We start from the raw sequence: 21,295 nt of genomic DNA, 5'->3' as shown, positions 1-21,295 counted from the left end.
TTCCCGGACCGGGACACGAACCCGTGTCCCCTGCATCGGCAGGCGGACTCTCAACCACTGCGCCACCAGGGAAGCCCCCATCCCTTGCAATTTTTTACTGCCTTCTCTCCTGTAACATTTTCTAATACATCAATCCAATGCAAATGACCAAGTAACTTTTGATATCCTACTTTTTATAGGGCATTATGCAGGAGAAAGGTCTCTTTAGATTTAATTTAAAATGATCTGATGAACAATGCACAGTTTGAGACACATAGTGAATTCACAATATATGCTTCCTGATCCATCTCTCCTAGGGCCTGGTTGCTCCAGCCCAAGCATCTTCCACATTCCTTTGTGTTTAGTATGTTTGATTTAACCAAGCTATCTCCCCAAATACAGAAAAGCATTGGTAGAATAATGTAATTCTATTGTACTTATTTGGGAAAAATTTTTGGATGTTATCTAAAGCAAACTTCTGATTTCCCTCTCAGCTTAGGAAATTTCGGCAAAAAATTGTTACCTGGTTTTCTAAAGTCATAGGTAGTAATAATCCTAAAAGTCCCGACTTCCAGTAAAATATGTGATTGTTCATGATCTTGTGTACTAAATGTGTTGTATACAAAATGTTAAATTGAGTCCACATGCTGTACAAAGAAAGATCATTGAGTTGACTACAAGAGAGCATTTTTAAAGCTAATTCTGTCCCTAACCAGCTTATGTGCCTTTAGCGCAATCACTTCAGCTAGCTGGACTTCAATCTCCCTTTTTGTAAAATGAAAGAGTAGTATCAGTTAGATATCCCCCAAAGGACTCTCTTAGGCTGACATTCCGTGTATATGATGCTTTACATTATGACCTTGGAGAAAGGAAAAGGCTTGTCCTATAGTCTTTTCTCTTTTCACAAACGCACAGAGAGGTTAAACTTACTCTGAGTGACACAGTGAGTGTATGATGGGTAAGAACCGGGTGAGGTCCCTCTGACTGGGATTATTGCTCTGCAGAGTCTGAAGAACCTTCGGCAATTGTAAACTCTTGCCACCTTTTACACTGCAGTTACACAGGAAGTACGAACAAGTAAGCAAAAGAGAGCTGACAAGGGCAACCCCTTCCGTAATTGTTCAGAGACCGCCCACATACAAAACACATGCTACTTCCCCTCCCCCTGACCAATTTGGCAATCAGAATCCAAGTTCACAGAAGAGGGGCCGGGCCTCTCCAGACGGGAACTGGAGTCGGAGGCTTCCTCTGCTACTTGCTCAGAGAGAAGAACCTTAGGAATGCCATTCAGTGCCTCGGTTTCTGAGCTGTCTCACTTGGGGAAATCCAACCATCATAGCTCACAGTCACCACTGCAGGAATCCGGATGCAGGCCAAGTACAGCAGCACGAGGGACATGCTGGATGCTGATGGGGACACCACGATGAGCCTGCATTCTCGAGCCTCTACTGCAACCCAGCGGCCAGAGCCTGGCCACACAGGTACCCTGTCTCCCGTAGTCCAAATTGGCCAGACCCTTGAGAAATGCACAAGATGAGCCACCTCTCCTAGGAATGCACAAGTGGAGGAAAGAGAGAAAAAGTTTTCATGATTTACAGTAATGTGTAATGGAGCACTTTCTACAACTTGCCTGCCACATATGTGAACGTGTGAAAAATTAAACGTATATGCATAGATGTTTTTCTAAGATTCTGTCTCTGGCAGAGTGGTTTGCAGTTGAGGGTGTGTTGCTTTTACCAAGCAGTTTCAGCACAGAGACGTGAGACTGTATCTACAATGAGAGCAATGTCCCTTCCCCTTCCTGTGTTCCCATGAAGGCCAGATCCAATGCTGTTTTATTTACCAGCTGTGATCTGATCTGGAAATTTAGATTTATAAAGGCTACCTTTTTGCAAGTTTTGAACTCATGGCTTTAGAGGGGGTTTTCCAAGCAGACACACCAACCCTGATATTTTGTTATAATAGTTCTGCATCTTGAAGCTGTGAGGTCTTGTGAGAGTTAATGCCAACATTAAGTATTTGCTTTATCATCTATGAAGTGACAGGGGATTAAATCAAATGCCTTCCAAGGTCCCTTCACCTTTGAAATCCTGACTGGTTGATGTAAATAGTGGCCCCAGATGCAATTACATCCCATCCCATTCCCTTTTGTTCTGTTGACTCCTAGAATATTATTGAGATGATTGGATTAAATTATGAAAGTATTTAATTTTAGTTACATCTTATGTTTCTATTTCAAATAATTCACCCTTTGACATAGTAATAACATATATCATTACTATGCAATACTATATATTATTACTATGTCCATAGAAGAGACAATTCACACACATAAAGAAGGATTTTATTTCCTAGGAAACTCAGCCAATCTAAGGCAGAAATGTGAGTTAAGTTCTAGTAAAAAGACATCAAACTGTAGTAGAGACGGGACTAGGTTCTAATACCAGGGGTGTCACTTACTAACTGTGTGATATTGGACAAAGTTACTTAAGTATCCTGTGGCTTCAGCTTCTTCATTTATAAAATGTTAATGATGATGTATACAGTGCTTATTGTGTGTCTGATATTATTCTAAGCACTTATACATATTAATTCATATTGACTTGAACTAATGTTAAATAGAAGTAACAAAACCTCTCTTAGCAGGTGGCTATAAGCACTAAGGTTGATAACTAGGTAAAAAAAGTCCTTGGTACGTTGCAGACACGTCAAAAATGTGAGTTCCTTTTCAATATTTCATTCTTTGAGGATTCTTAAAGTGATCTGTTTAAAACTTTTGTGTGGATCTGCATCAGGGAGAGACTCATGTAGTGCCTGTATTTTCATATGTCCTAACTTTTTGACCATGTCCAGATATTCTTCACCTTTTAAAATCTGAACACTCACTTTTTCACTGTTCTCTTCCTTTTCTCCTTTATCAAAACACTTTTAGGTGTTCTTCCCTTTTCTTACTGAACTTTTCCATTCACTTTCTATTCGTTGAATGACCCTCGACCTGAGACCCACTAATGTGGCTGCTTTTTACATTTTTATTTACTTCTTAATCTTTACTAAACTATCTAGTAAGTTGCGAGGCGGTCCTGGGGATTGCCAGCCTCCTTGACGGGAAGCAAAGTGATAACTTTGGGATGTCAGTTTCTGTAGCCGGATATGGGTAATAGGACATGGTATGTTTTCCTCCAGCAAATCCTGTGGAGAGTCGGCTGTGGTTTCAAGTGGCTTGTGTACAACTTCATTTTCACCTTTGACTAGAGCTGGGAACTCTCACGAGGCTTAGTGATCAGCATAATCAGAAACAGGGTGTACAAATAAGTTCCGCTGAGGTTGAGGGTGGAGAGGGGGGTGGGGGCAGGATAAAGCACCAGCTGAAACATCTGGCAAGCTTTCTGTAAGAATGGAAATGGAAACAGCAGGAATAGGGGTTACAAAGAAGGATCTTGGAGGCAAAATCCTGAAAATAGTTATCTTACCCTATGTGCCTGCTATTTTGTTTCCATCTGGTGATAATGCAAGCATTTAGAGGAATGTCACTCTAGAAGTCTAATTAGAAAAACAGATCTGATATCATTTTGCTGTTAAAAATAACAGCAACAACTGCTCTGGGAATTTTTTGGCAATGCAGAAGATTCAGGTTCAACTTAATATTGGGGCACAGCTACGGCTAGAAAATTTTAATGTTTTCTTTAGAATTAATAAAAATAAATGATACACATTCACTTATTTTCTGGTTTTCAATTTTTCGATATAAAATTTATGTTTGTGTTAAAAAATGCCAGATAATTCAGAGGATAGAAAGTAAGAACGAAAGACAACACCCTCAGACCTCCTTTCCCTAAATTTATGCTTGGGGTCATGTTATGCCAGGCATGTTGCGAAGTACTGAGGATACAATGTCAAATATGACGTGATCCCTGCATATGAGGAAACTTAAAGTCTAATACAGCTGTCAACTGAGCAGCAAGTGTGATACAGTGCCGTGTTGGGGCATGAGCTTGGTATAAGGGAGAGCTTGGTCACTTCTGTCTGGTAGGGGTAGAGATCAGGAAAGGTTTGAGAGAGGGAGTGACCATTGAGTGGACTTGACTTTAAGGTGTTCCCCATGACATGGGAGCAGAAATGGGAGGTTTAAGTGGCTGCAGGCCCTACAGGCAGGCAGACATGTAAGAGGAGAGCCACGGCAATCTTACGTAACTGTTTTTCAGAGAATGTTAACAAATATGTTATGGCTGAGGGGCAGAGCTGGAGGGGGAAGGTTGACTCCTAGAATATTATTGAGATGATTGGATTAAATTATGAAAGTATTTAATTTTAGTTACATCTTATGTTTCTATTTCAAATAATTCACCCTTTGACATAGTAATAACATATATCATTACTATGCAATACTATATATTATTACTATGTCCATAGAAGAGACAATTCACACACATAAAGAAGGATTTTACTGTTTTAGAAATAAGAAGGAAAATAGATTATTATATAGCACAGGGAACTCTACTCAATACTCTGCAATGGCCTATATGGGAAAAGAATCTAAAAAAAGAGTGGCTATATGTATAACTGATTCACTTTGCTGTACACCTGAAACTAACACAACATTGTAAATCAACTGGACTCCAATAAAAATTAAAAAAAAAAGTCATGGCATAAATCTCATCTAATTGATTCAACAAATCTTCAATTCATGCCTACTAAACATTAAGCATTATGGTAACACTGGGGAGACTCTATTTTTAGGTGCTTGGAGAAGTGGAAGGAATAATCGGAATCACTAATTAGAAGAACATGTCATGCACTGCTATTGAACGTAGGTAGGAGGCCACAGAAACAAAGAAGAATGAATAAGTTACTGACCATGTTTAGTCACGTGGGTATTTTGGGACGAGGTGACATTTGACCCAGTCTGTAAGTCTGAGTCCAGGTTTTCCAGGAAGAGCAACTCAGGCACTGGGTGACCTTTCCAGAGTGAGGAACACACGTGCAAAGATAAGAGCACAGAGATAAGGATAAGGACTAGCCTGCTGCAGTGTACTCCTGGGTAAAAGAAGGAAGACGAGAGTACAGAGGGAAGAGATGAGGTATTGATTTTGGATCGGAATTTAGATCAGGATAAGATCATTTTGGGAAACAGCAGCAGCATCTGACAGGATGGCAAGGTAGACTGTCGGTCTGAGGAATGCGTAGTCCTCAAAGGAGGGGTGGATGAGGGGATTTGGGGCAGCTGTGGCTAAAAAGTAGGATGAGAGTCTACCATGGAGGGCCTTTTACAGCCTGCTGAGGAACATTTTCTCCTTAAGGGAGAGAGTAAATTTAGTAAGCTCACCTTGCTGGTAGAGTGGAGAATGTATGATTTAAAATGACTGTTACGAACATGTCCACAATACAGAAGCGCAAAGTTGCAAGCGGTAAAACGCTAGTGTTTCTGTAATTCCATACGGAACTGCCATCTCCAGGCAAATGTTAATGCGAGATTTGTTGGGAGGGTTGGAAAATGATTTTAAACAATCGCTCTGGGGACTTCCCTGGTGGCGCAGTGGTTAAGAATCCGCCTGCCAAAGCAGGGAACACGGGTTTGAGCCCTGGTCCGGAAAGATCCCGCACGCCGCGGAGCAGCTAAGCCCGTGCGCCACAACTACTGAGCCCGCGCTCTAGAGCCCGCGAGCCACAACTCGTGAAGCCCGTGCTGTGCAAGAAAGAGGAGCCACCGCAATGAGAAGACCGTGCACCACACGAGGAGTACCGCGCGCTGCAGCTAGAGGCAGACCGTGCGCAGCAATGAAGACCCAACGCGGCCAAAAATAAAATAAATTAATAAATTAATTTTAAAAAAAAGTAAAACAATCAGCTCTGGAATGAGAGCGCTTGGATAGAACGTCTGGCTCCATCATTTAGTAGCTGTGCAACCCAAAGCAAATTAAGCAGCTCCTGGGCACTGCAGTTTTCTTATCCAAATAAAGGTTAAAAACAGTGTCTTCTTGGTTTCCAGACAGCCCACTCTCATCCTTTCTTGGGAGTGTACTTTCCCTTTACTTAATTTAAACTTAATGAAAGTAGCAGTTTACTACTTAAAACTGCTCTATGCCTCTCATCTGAATTCCTTCCCTGGAGAGGACAAGAACCGAGGAAATTGCTGTTCCACAGTGTCTTTCACAGAGCAGAAATGTTAAATTTTCATAAAGTTCAGCTTATCAACTGTTTCTTTCATGGATCATGCCATTTGTGTTGCATCTAGAAGATCATCACCAGTACATACACTGGAATAAAACAGAATGGAAGCTGGCCATTTGTGACAACATGGAGAGCCCTTGAGGGCATTCTGGAAGAATTGTCACCTGGGGAATGGCCATGAGTCTCAACCCACCGAGTTAAACTAGTTCAAGGGCTTCCTGGTACAGCAGCTGCTCTAAACCTCGGCTCTGCAAGAGGCGAGCAGTCACCACAGTGTCCGGGGCAATTCCAAACAAAAGCGGAGCAAAAAGAACATCAGTTACCAACAACAAAAACACCTCAAACTACCTGGCACTTGCACTACCCTGGGCAGCTTTATTCTCGGTAAATGTACCTTTGCTGGACTTTTCATTTATTAAGATGGCTTCCAAAGTTTCAAGAAAAAAAAAAATAGTGCCCTCTTGAATAATTATTGGGAGATTCAAATGAAATACTACAACACGTATAACACACTCAGTAAGTACTATTATCGGTTGCTGTGTGTCCTTGGGTAAGGCAACTAAGCTCTCTAGGTCTCAGTTGCCTGCCTACCTATAACACTGGGATTATAATAGCATCTACCTCATAAGGTATTTGTAAAGATCGATGAGATAATTCATATACAGCATTTATCTCAGTAACTCAAGGAACGTTAGCAATTATCATTAATGGTAATGTTATTTTTGAATTACGTTTCAGAAACAAAACCCCTTGACTGGATATACAATGGACTCATGTAAATTTTGCTCAAAAGGAGAAGGAAAAATACGATTGACTTTCTAATTGCTGTGAATTAGAAACTCGATATTCTCGAAGTAGCTTATATGTTTTTAGAAGCATAGTCTGTTGAAATTATAGGAGGAATAACACTCCTTTACTTTGAGAATGAAAATACCAAATATTTGAAATCAATTCATAAGAGAAAGGAAACATGCATTTTCACAAACACGGAAAAATATGCTCAAACCACAGAACCTCCAACCTTTTCCCATGAGGTTTACTGTGTACCACGTGCTAGGATTAAGGAAACAAAGTTGCTAAAAAGACAATATTTAAAATTTAAAAATATATCCCAAAGTCAGATATATAATCGTCTCATGATTGAAAAATGTTGTCGGTAATCTAAAGGATGAGGCAAGTCACTTCTGAAATATTATATACCTAGTCAGCTGTTCAGCCCCATGTCTCTGTGAGGCTGGTTCACAGGAAGGGTACAAACTGATGTTCCGTGGTTCACGGGGAAAGGTACAAACTGAGGTGCTCAGCACGGCGATTTAATCCTGGCTCCGCCACTAGTTTGCAACGTGGCTTTGTGCAAATTATTTAACTTCTTTGTGTCTTTTCAAGCTTTTACGATCCTTTCTATTTCAGAGGCGTATTAATAGCCTACATTTGGGAATGTTTGTTTCCTTTCTTAGAAGGCCTGGGAGGGGAGGTGTACAAAGTGTTCCCCTCCGATGCCTGATGAAGGGCAGCAGGTCAAGCATGACAACTCTCTTCATCCACAGAGTTTCGCATAACTACAAAGGGATTTATATTCAAAACTTGACCTTAGCACTGTAGCCTTGTATAGTATAGTTATAGTAAGAGGATACAGGAACGGGGTGTTTTTTTCTATATATATCTTATTATTCCTAGGGATCTTTGTATCATTCCTTGGCCTGTCCACACCTTTTTCTAAACATGCCTCGAGACAGCATAGCGGTTCTCTTCCAAAAACTAAAACCGCAAGAAAGCCAAGCCAAACTGAAGCACCTCCCAGGCAGCTTATTTTTTCTTATTTTTGGGTGGGAGTGGTCCCTAGAGAGAGACCTCATTATGATCAGGGCACTTGGAATAAAACTCAGGAACAGTAAACCCACAGTCAGAAGAGAAAATACCTAGAGGGAAATACAGCTTCAAAGAAAAGGAAAAAGTAAAGCTTTCAACACTATAGCCTTTCCATCATGGAAGCCTGGTTTCCTAGGAAATGGTCCCACCTGCTCTAGAAATTCCCTAGGGTTGTGTTTCTCTGGGTCTTTAGTTAAAACAGGAGGGATTGTGAATATTGAAGCAGGGAGGGAAGGAGACAGGGAGCAAGGAAGAGGTAGAGAGAGGAGAGTCCCGGTAAAGGCATTTCCAAATGATCAGGGAAAGATAACTCCTTAGAAGGGAACTTTTAAAACTTTGTTTCCTTTAGCAGAGATACACTACACTTCTTTCTTATTATGTCCTAGAGGCAGCCTTAGGAAGGATCATGTATTTATTCTTTGCATGGATATAATTATTATTAAATAATGTTGTAATCCCTAAATTCCATCCCCTCATTTCACAGTAAGGATGTAAGCCCACTCTTGTTGATCCTTTGGGCAGAAAATCAACATCTCCCTTGCCCCAAATATTATACAAGGAAAAGTGGGTTTCTGGAGCTACAAATGATTTGGTTGATTTACATAGTTCTTCTTCTCCTTTACTTTCTTCTTATTTCTAATTTTGGCTGGGGAATTATTAACCATAAAAAAGGGACAGGATCTTTTAAAATTGTATGCCTTTGAGATGTGTATTAATACGAATAGGTTTCAGCAGGAAGAGCCAAGTATGTAACAGAGATATTTATACATACTAAACACATTCATTCATTCCATTTTAATTGAACTTATTTCAACTGATGTTCTAGGTGCCAGAACTGACGTTCTAGTGACTAAACAGACAATAGCCTTTTCCAAGAAGGAGCTTGTTTTCTCCTGGAGTAAGACAGACATAACCCCCCTTCCCTCAAATAAGTAAGATATAGAGTATATTTGATGGTAATAACAGATGATGGAGAAAATAAAGCTACCATGGTGGTGGGTCTACATATGTACTTGCCTCTGGAGTCTAGAAACATCCACCTGGTTAATTTTCTTGGGCTATATAGAACTTTAAAAGACGTAGGGTTTTGGAGAGGATGTTTAGCTTAAGCTATATTCTGCTCTGTGATCTTATTCTTTTATGTTCTGCTGATTTGAGATATTCTTCAGGACAATGCCGTGAGAAGCTAGCAATTTCCAGAAAAATTTAGGCCAAATAAGACAAGCCAGCTAATTGAAGGAAATAGGGGAGAAAGCAAATCTCTATTATATCTGTTTATGATTCAGAATCTCACGTAAGTCAGTGTATAGAAACCAGTTTGGCCAGGAGATGGATTTAGCTGAGTCAGCTCTGTGCTGACAGAAATATTGCTGAAGAGTCAATAGATTTTTTAAAAAAAACCAACCTGTAAAGTTTAATTTTAGATAACCTCACTAGGTTATTTTAGATGACCTCACTAGGTGATGGGCTTATTCTTGACCCAGCAGAGTCTCTGCAGTCACCACAAGGCTCTGTGCCTCTGTAAAAATTACATAGTTAGGTAATAGTAATTTTTCATAATTTCATTCTTCATTCATTCACTCGTTCAAATATGTATTCAGCCCTTATATGCCGGGCACTATTTTCAGTACTGGAAATACACTGTGAACAAGAGAGGCAAGATCATTGTTTCAATGGAATGTACATTCAAGGGGAGGTGACAGACAAAAACAAAGAAAAACCATGGAAGTATCACTTAATAATCTTATTTTAAAAAAACATACATAATGCGGTGATGTGCTAGAAATGGACTTCCAAGGACATCTTCCAACGATGCACCATTTAAGTAGAAAGCTGGGTAACAGGAAGTAGGCTACCAATAACCCATCTGAGGATTGATTAATGCAAGGGTATAGGAAGAGCTAATGCAAAGGTACCAAGACATGGACACACTTGTTTGGATCAAGGGTAAACAGAAGCCCACTGTGACTAGAGCATTTGAGTGAGAGAAGAATAGTTCAGAAATGGATGACAAACCTAAGTAGGGCCCAGATGAAAAAGATTCTTGTAGAATTTTATTCTAAGTACAATAAAACTATAGGCAGTTTTAAAATCACAACGTACCATAATAAAATGTCCACTTTTAAAAAAGAGCCATCTGGGTCTTAGGAAAAGTGATGTAGATTTTATTCTAAAGATAATGCGCACTATTGAAAGTTTTTATGAAGGGTATGATTATAAAGTGAAAATAAGATTCACATTTTAAAATATATCAATGTCTATCCTGATTTTTACTTATTTTCCCTGTTAGATTGTAAGTCTCAGAGGAGAGTGATCATATTTTCTATTTCTATACTATCTTTGCTAGTTATCATTCCCCATTTGGAAATAATGTTTAGCACAAATTTCTGTACCTGAAATTTATCACACAGAGGACTTTGCTAAAGAGGAAATGAATTTCTGTGTCTTTAATCTTTCTGTTTCGAACCTGGCTTGAATTCCCAATGAAGTGAAACTCACAGGTCCCGAAGGGACCAGGGTTTGTTTGAGAGTTTTACTGTCCCTTTATTTTATTTTAATCACAGTGCTAGAGGATACCTGCAGCTGATTGAGGGTCTTCCTGATCAGATACTGCGGGCCATTCAGATTGATAGTTGACCTCACTAGGTGATGGGCTTACTCTTAACTCAGCAGAGCCTCTGCAGGCACCACAAGGCAAACCCGTGGGCAAAGGAAGGACGCTGGCTACAGCTTTTTTTTTCTTTTTTTACTTGTAACAGGTACAAAGTTGAGATCACTTAGATCCATCCTTGAGAAACTGATGATCATGTTGCTTTTATAATCCATTTTTGGAGCTATAAAATCAAATGAACGAGCAAACAAAATCCTTACGAGAGAGGCTTTTGACAAAGAAATCCCCCAAAGGAACAGTAAAACAATCATTTCTCATTACTGATAGGCAATTTGCTTTTTCAGAAGAACCATACGGGAGGGGGGCGTTTTGCGAAAAGTAACAACAAATTAATTCCGCCTCTTCTCTGATGACGTGAGAAATTGTTCTTTGTTAAGGCATTTTCGTGAGAGTCTTTTCCAACTCTAATTTTGACAGAAAGAAGGTTATACAAATAGCCGTATGGAGATGCTGGTAATGCATAACTTGATTCAGTGCAAAGTAGGACTGGGTGGATGGGGAGGGTAGGAGTGGGTGGGGCTTGTGAAAGAATCTAGCCGTGGTAAGTGAGGCTTGGCGTGGAGCCTTGTGACAGTGTTTCCCAGGACGGAGGGAATGTTATCTAGCCCCTGAATACTGTTGTCCTGAGAATGTTGCTTCTTCCCGGAACCAACTCCTCTCCCTAGCTTGCTGTTGACATAGATCCAAGAGGAAGAAAAAGTGTCTTTTCTTTTGTCCCCTACAGAGCACCGGCGTCCCTCTTCTGCTTGGCGTCCAGTGGCCCTGATCCTGCTGACTCTGTGTTTGGTGCTGCTGATTAGCCTGGCAGCTCTGGGGCTTGTGTGTAAGTCTGCACTCTGACTTGGGGGAAGATCCTGGTTTCAAGGTTTGTCTAGGATGAGAAATACTTGTTATGATATTCTTTTTTTTTCTTTTTTTACTTTGATTCTGGAGCCTGTGAATAAGTCCTTATTGAAATGCAACTCCGTAAATGATGAGCATAGTGGAAGAAACATTAAAATCCAACAATCACTTACCAGCTAGACTTTTACATTCTGAGATAAGAAGGTTTTTGTTGTTGGTTTATATATCAATATTGTTGTTGGTTTATATATCAATATTTGACATCAGCAATTTTTAATGAATGCATACTTCAGCCCTCTTCCATTCCACAAAAGACGACAGCGGCAGTGGTTTTTGCTTTTAGCCTTCATGACTCAGTGGGCTAATCAGAGGAAAAGATTTCATTTATATCCCACCCCCTCAATATATGGAGAATAGACCAGGTCTTAATCACTGTAATAGTTTTCAAAAAGTCCAGGAAGTTATAGAATCATTTTGCAAAGACTCATGAAAATCAAATAAGGAAGAATTCACGTATAAAGTCTTTAAATTTCAAACTAGTAAGGACAGAGTAAAAAACTTAAAAAGGAAGTGAGTAAATGGGTTTCATCAGATGGGACCCTACAGCAATATGTCCTGAACAGTTGAAGAAGGTGGTTCAAGGTAAAAGATCACATAGAAAAGCAGGTTCAAATGTCAAAACTGGATTTTTATAGGAAACTTTACAACTTGTTTGTAATCTTAAATTTTAAAATTAAAAAAAAAATGTATCTTAGTGTTTCTACCCTGGCTCCCAAATTTTTACTTCATTTTGATATAACTGTTCGTTTGCATACACCATTCTTTTTAGCGGTATAAAGCAACTCTCATGATTCATGAAGAATTTTTTTACTTAGATTTCGAAATCTGGAGTTTAAAGCTAAGTGTTGAAATTTTCTAGCCAAGTGATGTTGAGAAGGTTACCTACTCTCACTGAGCCCAAATGCAAAGCTTTAAAAATATAGAAACAATAACATAACTCTTTCAGTGACTGAATGGGATAACAATATAGGGTACATTGTCAATACTCAATAAACCGATCAATAGATAAATGGATTTATGATTTTAGGTTGAGTAATGGTTTGACAGTGTACACAGAAAGATTTGTTAAGCAGTAAATATGGTTAAGGAATTTATCCCTGAAGTCTGGAATTGTCATTATGACTCCGTATTTTCAGATAGGGAAACAGAAATTAATTTGCCCAAGACAATACAATTTATTACGTACTATAGTCCAAACCTGAGTGTAGGCAACGCGCTCAGAGCCTGGGATCTTGAATAACATACTGTTGTTGTCTTCCCCAGATGTAGAAAATAGAAATAGAAATAGAAGTGAAGAATATAAGGTGTCCAGTCTGACTTGGTAACTTGGGTTAGTTTTTCAGTTCTACCAGCTCTCCAACACTCAGCAAGAAAATATTTCTCAAAAGGAAGAAAGGCTGGGGAATCTCTCCCGACAGCTGCAATCTCTCCAAACTCAGAAAAGGAAGCTTGCAGAGACTCTGCATCACGTGGCTGAAAAACTCTGTCGTGAGCTCTATAACAAAACTGGAGGTGAGTCCTGATCATTGAGCTCCCCTCTGCCCTCAGGATATCTGTCCTATAGGGCTGATTCTCCCATCAGTGTAGCTGGGAACCATGTATTATTCAACTAGTTGTCTGGCAAACTTAATAAGGAGTTTGGACATCCAGATCATCCCCAGTTATTAGGATCATGTAGTTCAGCTGTGTCTGTGTTACAGCACGTGAAGGGATTCAGCAAATTCAGACGTTTAGAATAATAAATACAATTAACTTCCATTAACCAAAATAACACTACAAGTAAATAAAATACAGGTTTTTTTCTTAATTGACTTTGGCACATAAATACCTAAGAGTAGGATACATTTCATAATGTATTCACAAATCCTTCCTCATTAAGAAGTTAATGAACTCATAACTATAGTTCCTGGATTTTAAGAATCATATAGGAATCGAGTTAAAAAGACAGATAAATGGAATCAAGCTCTAGTTATTTTAATGTAGTATGACTTGTCTGGGTACCCAAAATCTGCATTTTATTAAGGACCACCTATGATAACAATGCCAATGTTGGACGAACTGTGCTTTGGTAAATAACTACTGGACAAGCCTAGAAGCATCACCTTAGTTCTTTGTCTTCTTTTTCTTCTATCCTTCTGGGTTTCATAACACCCAGCTCTATTCAAGTCTGTCTTCTTTTCTGTTCTCCTTATTATGCATGCATAGCAAGCCAGATACATTTCCAAGTCCCCGATTTTTCTTTCGGGGACTCTACAGTAAGATGAAATCTCCTAATCTTCCACACACAGACTGGTTTCCACACTAACCAGACAGCCTGATTTCATGGTTATCCGGTAAATAACATCAACACTCACACTTCCACTTCTCTAAGTGATTCTTTCCTACACGACTAATGGTCTCAGTGGTCATAATTTTATTTATTTTCTTTATTCTTCTTTAACTTTATTGAGGAATAAGTGACAAATATAATTATATATATTTAAAGTATACTACATGTTGAGTTGATATACACATACATTATGCAGTGGTTATCAAGATCAAGATAATTAACACACCTACCAGATTATTCATGGCATTAAGGGACATTGTAAGGGGTTTGGCTTCTATTTTGAGCAAAAGAAGGATTCATTTCAGGACCCCGAGCAGGAGAAATACATGTCTGACATGAGTTTTTAAAGGCTCATTCTACAAATATGTTGAAAATAGACTGGGAGAGGGTAGGAAGGATAGAAACAGAGAAATCACATAAGAGCTGACTATTGCAATAATCCAAGAAAGAGGGAAATGGTTCCTCAAGCTAGCATATTATTGGTGGAGATGAATGCATGATGGAATAAAGTGGGGTGTGAGGGGTATGAGGGAGATAAAGGAGTCAAAGATAACTCCGGAGTTCTGGGGCAAAGCAGAAATGGGGAAGAAGTCTGTGGTCATGAGGGGGGAGGTTAGGAACCAGGGGTGCTGTTTTGAGCATGTTGACTTTGAAATATCCCTTAGATATGTGTCGTGATATGAGTAGGCAGTTTGATATATAAGGAAAAAGGTCTGGGCCGGAGATATAACCGGACTTTCAAAGCAAATCTCCCAAATTATTGATTTATTTAAAACCTCATTTTACCTTATGAAATATTTTAAACAGTCAGAAAAATACGAACAATAATGTAACATCCATTTGTGTATTGACCACTCAGATTTTCACATGTTAACATTATGACACTGGATTGCTTTTAAAATAAAGACATTTTTGTGGAATCATTGAGTTTCCATCTCACCATACACCGACAAGGGATGTGGATACAGGTGCCCAACTCTCAAAGGCCCAAGGCCATGCATCCACATAGGTGAGAAGACCATGGTTCTCAGGGCCTAGTTCCTGTGTGTACAATCACGACCCACTCAGTCCATCTCACCCTTGACTTGTGCACTTATTTCTCTGACTTTGATGACCATTTCAATTCCTGACACATGGAGATTTACCATTTTAACTCATGCTTGGCTTAGTATTGTATTTATGTGATTTTTTTCTAAAATTTTATTCACTTATGCTTTGAATGAAAAAATAATCCAGATCTTATTGATAAATATTTCATTAAAAAATCCTTTTACTACTATATAAGTGGATTTTGAGGAAGAAAATTATAGAAACTTCAAAGGTTTCCCAAATCCAATGCATACTGAGTTCTTGAACAGATGAAAAGTTCTTTATGAAATTGAATATCCTCTCTGTATGCTGAATTACACGGGGCAAGGAACACTGAAGTTCCAATCATTCATTACTAGATTCCATTGTCCATAAAAGCAGGTAGTGTCTATTTTAATTCCCATTGTATACCCAATTATAATTCCTGGCATATAGTGGGTGTTCAGTAAATATTTGTAATTATCTTTAGGCGGTTAAATATCTAAGAGCGAGGGAATCAATTCTTTCTTGCGTCAACAAATATTATTTAATTGCAAGAGAACAAAAACAACAGACCTGGGTAGAAGATAACATTAAATTTGGTTTCTTTTCAAGAACACAGATGCAGCCCTTGCCCAGAAAAATGGAAGTGGCATGGGGACAAATGCTACCAGTTCTATAAAGAAAGCAAGAGTTGGCAGGGTTGTGAATATTTCTGCATTGCTGAGAACTCGACCATGCTGAAGATTAATACACAGGAAGTACTGGTAAGGTCCTGAGGCTTGGTCAGTGTTTGAAGTACTCTCAGAAAGAAATCTTTAAAAAATTCTAAGGCGTCAAAGCCCACAGACTCTCCTATTTATTGCAATCAAGGCCTAAGTCTTATTCCTATTGCTCTGAATGATCCCCTGAGGTCATCATTTGTGGAATGATCTCCACAGGCATCCACCCCTTAGAAACATGAGAGAAAGACCTTCAAGTTCCCCATCAGTCAGGAATCAAATGAAGAAGGTCTCAATTTCTTAACCTCTTTTGGTTTGGGTAGGAAGGGAACAATATTGATGCCACGTCAGAGACATGAAAATAGCACTTCCTGTCTTTCCATGTGAAAGTGACAAAACTTTTGATTGAAAAACATTTAATTAAATCATTGCCATAATCTGCAAATAAATATCTAGCCTTCCAGAAGTTTACACCCTAACATAGACTGGTCAAGGCAAATATGAAAATGAAATTGGCATATATTGAGTAAGTACATGCAACTAAAGTTCACTATTAAAATGGCGTGATTGTTCCCTTTTCTCTTACGTTTATTATTGCCTTTGGATTTTGTTTTTAAAACATCTTTATTGGAGTATAATTGCTTTACAATGGTGTGTTTGTTAGTTTCTGCTTTATAACGAAGTGAATCAGCTATGCATATACATATGACCCCATATCTCTTCCCTCTTGGGTCTCCCTCCCGCCCTCCCTTTCCAACCCCTCTAGGTGGTCACAAAGCACCGAGCTGATCGCCCTGTGCTGTGCGGCTGCTTCCCACTAGCTATCCACTTTCCACTTGGTAGTATATATAAGTCCATGCCACTCTCTTACTTCGTCCCAGTTTACCTTTCCCCCTCCCTGTGTCCTCAAGTCCATTCTCTTACATCTGCGTCTTTATTCCTGTCCTGCCCCTAGGTTCTTCAGAATCATTTTTTTTTTTAGATTTCATATATATGTGTTAGCATACGATATTTGTTTTTCTCTTTCTGACTTATTCACTCTGTAGGACAGACTCTAGGTCCATCCACCTCACTACAAATAGTTCAATCTAATTTCTTTTTATGGCTGAGTAATATTCCATTGTATATATGTGCCACATCTTCTTTATCCATTCATCTGTCGATGGACACTTAGGTTGCTTCCATGTCCTGGCTATTGTAAATAGTGCTGCAGTGAACACTGTGGCACATGACTCTTATTGAATTATGGTTTTCTCAGGGTATATGCCCAGTAGTGGGATTGCTGGGTCGTATGGTAGTTCTATTTTTAGTTTTTTAAGGAACCTCCATACTGTTCTCCATAGTGGCTGCATCTATAGCCTTTGGATTTAATTCCTCAAGCGGTATGACCATTATTTATTTATCATTGTTTTAGCAGAGGTCTTGGCACAGAGTAGTTTATCAACAAAGAGTTATTTAATTGAAATTAATAACCTGCTAACTGTGCAAACTCTTAACATCTTTCTAGTTACATCTTAATTCCTATCCACTTCCTGAAATCTGTGATGAATGAAACTCTGCAATCTCTCTCAAACCTCTAAAATAATCTTTTTCATCCTTTTTTTTTTAACATCTTTATTGGAGTATAATTGCTCTACAGTGGTGTGTTAGTTTCTGCTGTATAACAGAGTGAATCAGCTATACATATACATATATTCCCATATCTCCTCCCTCTTGCGTCTCCCTCCCACCCTCCGTATCCCACCCCTCTAGGTGGCTTTTGATGGCTCAATTTAGGCAGAAAAAGAGGCGATTTATTTGACTAAGTCAATGTATCCTGGCATAAAACCTCCTAATTTTTTTAATTCTCTGTTTCTTCCACCTCCAGGACAAACTGAGGATTCAGATATACCACTGAAGTATACTAGATGCAGTGGTTAGAAGTATTATTATGAAAGTTACATAGTAATTTTATCTTATGCACTTCGTGTATTTGCATATATTTAAGTCACTTTCATATGATTTATTTATAGAACTTTTAATGTGAAGGGGCCACCATTCAGTTGGAAACAATATTTTCAACTACAGTTTCTTTGATATGCCTATTCTGTAACTATTGCTTAGTGATAGTTTCGTTTATATTTCCAGTAATCTTTCATTGACCCAATATGTGCCATTAATTATCCGAGGGACTGAGGATGTGAAAATGAATAAAACAAAGTCCTTAAGGAACTTAAGGAACTCATAGTATCGTGGAAAAGGAAGGTATAACAATGGATAATGATAAAAGATTTAGATAATTTCTGTGTTAAAGAGTGAGATGATATAGAAGGAAAAAAATAACTTTAAACATTTTTCAATATGGACAGTAGAAAAGGAATTACACGCATGTAAATACACAAAAATGTATATGCATATTTATGAAACATTTCTCTTTTTTCCCTTCTTAGTCTGAGACATAAATCAGCCTTATAAATTTTTCTTTTACCCTGCTTTGCATTAAAGTATTTTCATTATTCTTTTCTCGTTCCTGGTCAGTCCTTTTCACATGTATTCATGAAGATTACTTCCCATTCCTGCACTTTTCCTTCCAGATTCTTCCAGTTTCCAGAATCACTCCACATCTCTACATCCCATATTCTTTATATCAATCTTGTTTAATCCTGTGACTTGAAAATAATGGGTCATTTATAGATCTTGGTTGATGTGATTCTTGGTTTTGGAACATCACCATATAGTCTTTGCTTATTAAGACAAAATAATTCTTTAACTTGGACAAATTAACTGACCTCAGCATGGACACTATTTTTCTTAAATGTACTATCATCTATGGAGGCAAGACTTGTGTGTTGTTCTCATATTAAAAGTGAGGGCCAGCCTTACACATCTCTGTATGTATATAACAATTCTAAAGCTAAAGGTTTTCTTGTGTGCCTTTCACAGGAGTTTGCCATGCCTCAGAGCTACTCTGAGTTTTTCTACTCTTATTGGACAGGGCTATCCCGCAACGGCGATGGCAAGGCCTGGCTGTGGATGGACGGAGCCCCTTACTCCCATGAACTGTAAGCCTTCAGCACATTTCATGGGAAAGGCATTTAATAGAGAGCTTTTGCTTGAGTGACAAATATGAATGAAACTATCACCGTGTTTGCGGGAGGACTTCCAAAGGTGTATAAAACGTGGTACTTACTCTCAGAATGGCTCATAAACCAGTGAGAGAGACAGACCGGGATTCTCTGACAGAGAGGGAGAGAGAGGGGGAGGGAGAGAGAGGGCTCTGTTATGGGTGAATAAACTGAAGCCCAGGTTGTAATGGGTGACCTGCCTAAGGCCGCACAACTCTACAACTTGTCAATCCCCAGAGACGGTATAAGACCTCAGATTTCTTGGCTTTCTGTGCGGTGAAATGGGGAGCACATCTTTCAAAACACAGTCTCTGAGAATAGATTTACTCACCATATAAACAGTAATATTATCAAAAATTAGTTTTACTTATATGAGCATTTAGATAGGAATGTGTATGGTATATTGTTTGAGATCAGTAAACGTTAATATCTATATCAAAATATATTACAGTTTAAAGCCTTGTTTGAGCAGACACCTTTCTATATACCTATAGAGGATTTATTTTTCCAGGAGATAGTACACATTCAATGTGATTATTTTTTACAGTGAAATAAACTGAGTCACAGAGAAGGTAGATAATTTTTCAGATGGCAGTGAAATCGAATGATAAATTGGATTATAATGTGTATTTTAATTTTAGTTAGAAATAGTTTTTGTTGTTTTGGGTGACCTGATGCTTCTAAGAATGCGTATGGAAACTGAGGCGCTGAGAGGAAAGAGTCTGGTGACCCCATCTTTCCAGTAAACTCATTATGGGTGTCTATTCTATAATTGTATCAAGCTTAGGACACTCCCTGTGTACTTTTGTATTTTAGAAGCAAACGATGATAAAATGAACTTTTTTTTTCTTTTTTGAGGTTTGAGATTATAACAGATTTCACCAGCCTAAGAAGTCGGGACTGTGTGACCATCCTCAATGGAAAGGCTTTCTCCAAGGACTGCAGGGAATTGAGGCGATGCGCCTGTGAAAGATCTGCAGCCACGGTGAAGCTGCAGAGGCTCCATGAGCCTCTCTGAGCCGGACGTGGAGGCCAGTGGTTCTCCAGCTACAACTGCAACTGCAGGCTCCCTTCAGAGAAGCGGAAGATTTCTGCTCTGCAGAACAAAAGTCAAGCGCTTTATGTGCGCCTGGCCTAGTGTGGTTTCCGTTCCTTTTCCTTCCATTTAACCCCTGTTTATACCTTCCAGGTACTGAAGATTTGATAATAATAAATGTAAATAATGGAAAGTGTTGGTGCTTTTAGAATGGACTTGTGATTTGGGGAAAAATTCAACGTAAAGATGCTCTTCAAAACGTGAGCGCAATCAACGTTGTGGTTGTGTGTGCCTTATTGAGAGTTGGTGGGGACTCTACAAGAGGACTGATTATTTCATTATTTGAGAAAAATAAGAAGTCTTGAAGAGGCATGCTGTCTTCAAGAGGATGGTTTTAACATTTTAAATTTTAAATCTTTTGAGGCACGTTTATATCATCAATGTGTGGCTAAAGGTGAGTCAACCGAATTGTGATAGGGTGAGTTATCCAATCAGGTCATGGCAAGTGAAAGGGACACTGTGACATCTGCATACGCAGCTGGCTTCTGTGCAGGTGCCCCTAGCTCAGGACAGTATGCAGGCACATAACAGAAATCATTGCAAATAACGCCATCACAACCACTGACTTCATCGACTTAGAGATAAATCAACTTTAGGGGTTTAACACTAGAAAGGATAATCTATTACCATTCTTTGTTTTTCAACAGTGGAAACTGGGATGCTTCAGTTTTATTTTCAGTAAACATGTATCTCATGGTGAAATGACATTGAATTAGCAAATACATGATAAAGGGGAGATGTTTGTATTTATTCCTGTAAGACTGTGTCACTTACCAATCGTTGCTTGTAGATTTCTTCCTAAAGAATTTTCCCTTCAATTTTCTGTTAATTAGTTAGGAAATTTCTTCAGCATTGAACAAATTTTGCATTGATTTATTGTGTCCTGCAAAAAGAACTGCATTTGTGGCCATAAAATGAAGTTTTAGATCCCGTATTGTAATTTATTACCTGGCAAATCCCTTTACTTCACAAAACTTATTTCATCAAGTATAAAGTAGACATATTTACAGTTTCTTCAGGGTGTTATTGTTGGCTGAAATGAGGTACATGTGGAATTAGTTTCATAATCTACATTGCAATGTAAAATGTAAGGGATATTAAAAATATGTAGAAAAGCAGAGGAGGGTTTTAGTGTTTTTTTTTTTTTTTGCGGTACGCGGGCCTCTCACTGCTGTGGCCTCTGCCGTTGCGGAGCACAGGCTCCGGACGCGCAGGCTCAGCGCTCATGGCTCACGGGCCCCGCCGCTCTGCGACATGTGGGATCTTCCCGGACCGGGGCACGAACCCGCGTCCCCTGCATCGGCAGGTGGACTCTCAACCACTGCGCCACCAGGGAAGCCCAGGGATTTAGTTTTTAAAAGTAGGGAAGCGAAAGCAAGCATAAAC

At 39.0% G+C, this 21,295-nt stretch overlaps 1 protein-coding gene across 1 annotated transcript; it reads left to right on the top strand.

Moving 5' to 3' along the window:
* The first annotated feature begins 1,167 nt into the window (after positions 1-1,167).
* CLEC1A (C-type lectin domain family 1 member A) lies at positions 1,168-20,038 on the top strand. Its single transcript, XM_024129279.3, has 6 exons — positions 1,168-1,460; positions 11,412-11,510; positions 12,926-13,102; positions 15,603-15,754; positions 18,632-18,750; positions 19,672-20,038. Exons 1-6 carry the CDS (start codon positions 1,346-1,348, stop codon positions 19,829-19,831), a joined length of 822 nt encoding a protein of 273 aa, XP_023985047.1. The 5' UTR covers positions 1,168-1,345; the 3' UTR covers positions 19,832-20,038.
* The last annotated feature ends 1,257 nt before the right edge of the window (positions 20,039-21,295 follow it).

Source organism: Physeter macrocephalus, chromosome 6, assembly GCF_002837175.3.
Source record: "Physeter macrocephalus isolate SW-GA chromosome 6, ASM283717v5, whole genome shotgun sequence".
Taxonomy (NCBI): Eukaryota; Metazoa; Chordata; class Mammalia; order Artiodactyla; family Physeteridae; genus Physeter; species Physeter macrocephalus.
Note: the sequence above shows the minus strand (reverse complement) of the source record. Positions and strands in the feature narration are given on the sequence as shown.

Excerpts from the sequence above, each read along its gene's own strand:
- CLEC1A (XM_024129279.3), top strand. The coding sequence starts at position 1,346 with ATGCAGGCCAAGTACAGCAGCACGAGGGACATGCTGGATGCTGATGGG. Across the intron at positions 13,103-15,602 it reads GCTCTATAACAAAACTGGAG|AACACAGATGCAGCCCTTGC; the intron begins GTGAGTCCTGAT and ends TTTCTTTTCAAG. Across the intron at positions 15,755-18,631 it reads TTAATACACAGGAAGTACTG|GAGTTTGCCATGCCTCAGAG; the intron begins GTAAGGTCCTGA and ends TGCCTTTCACAG.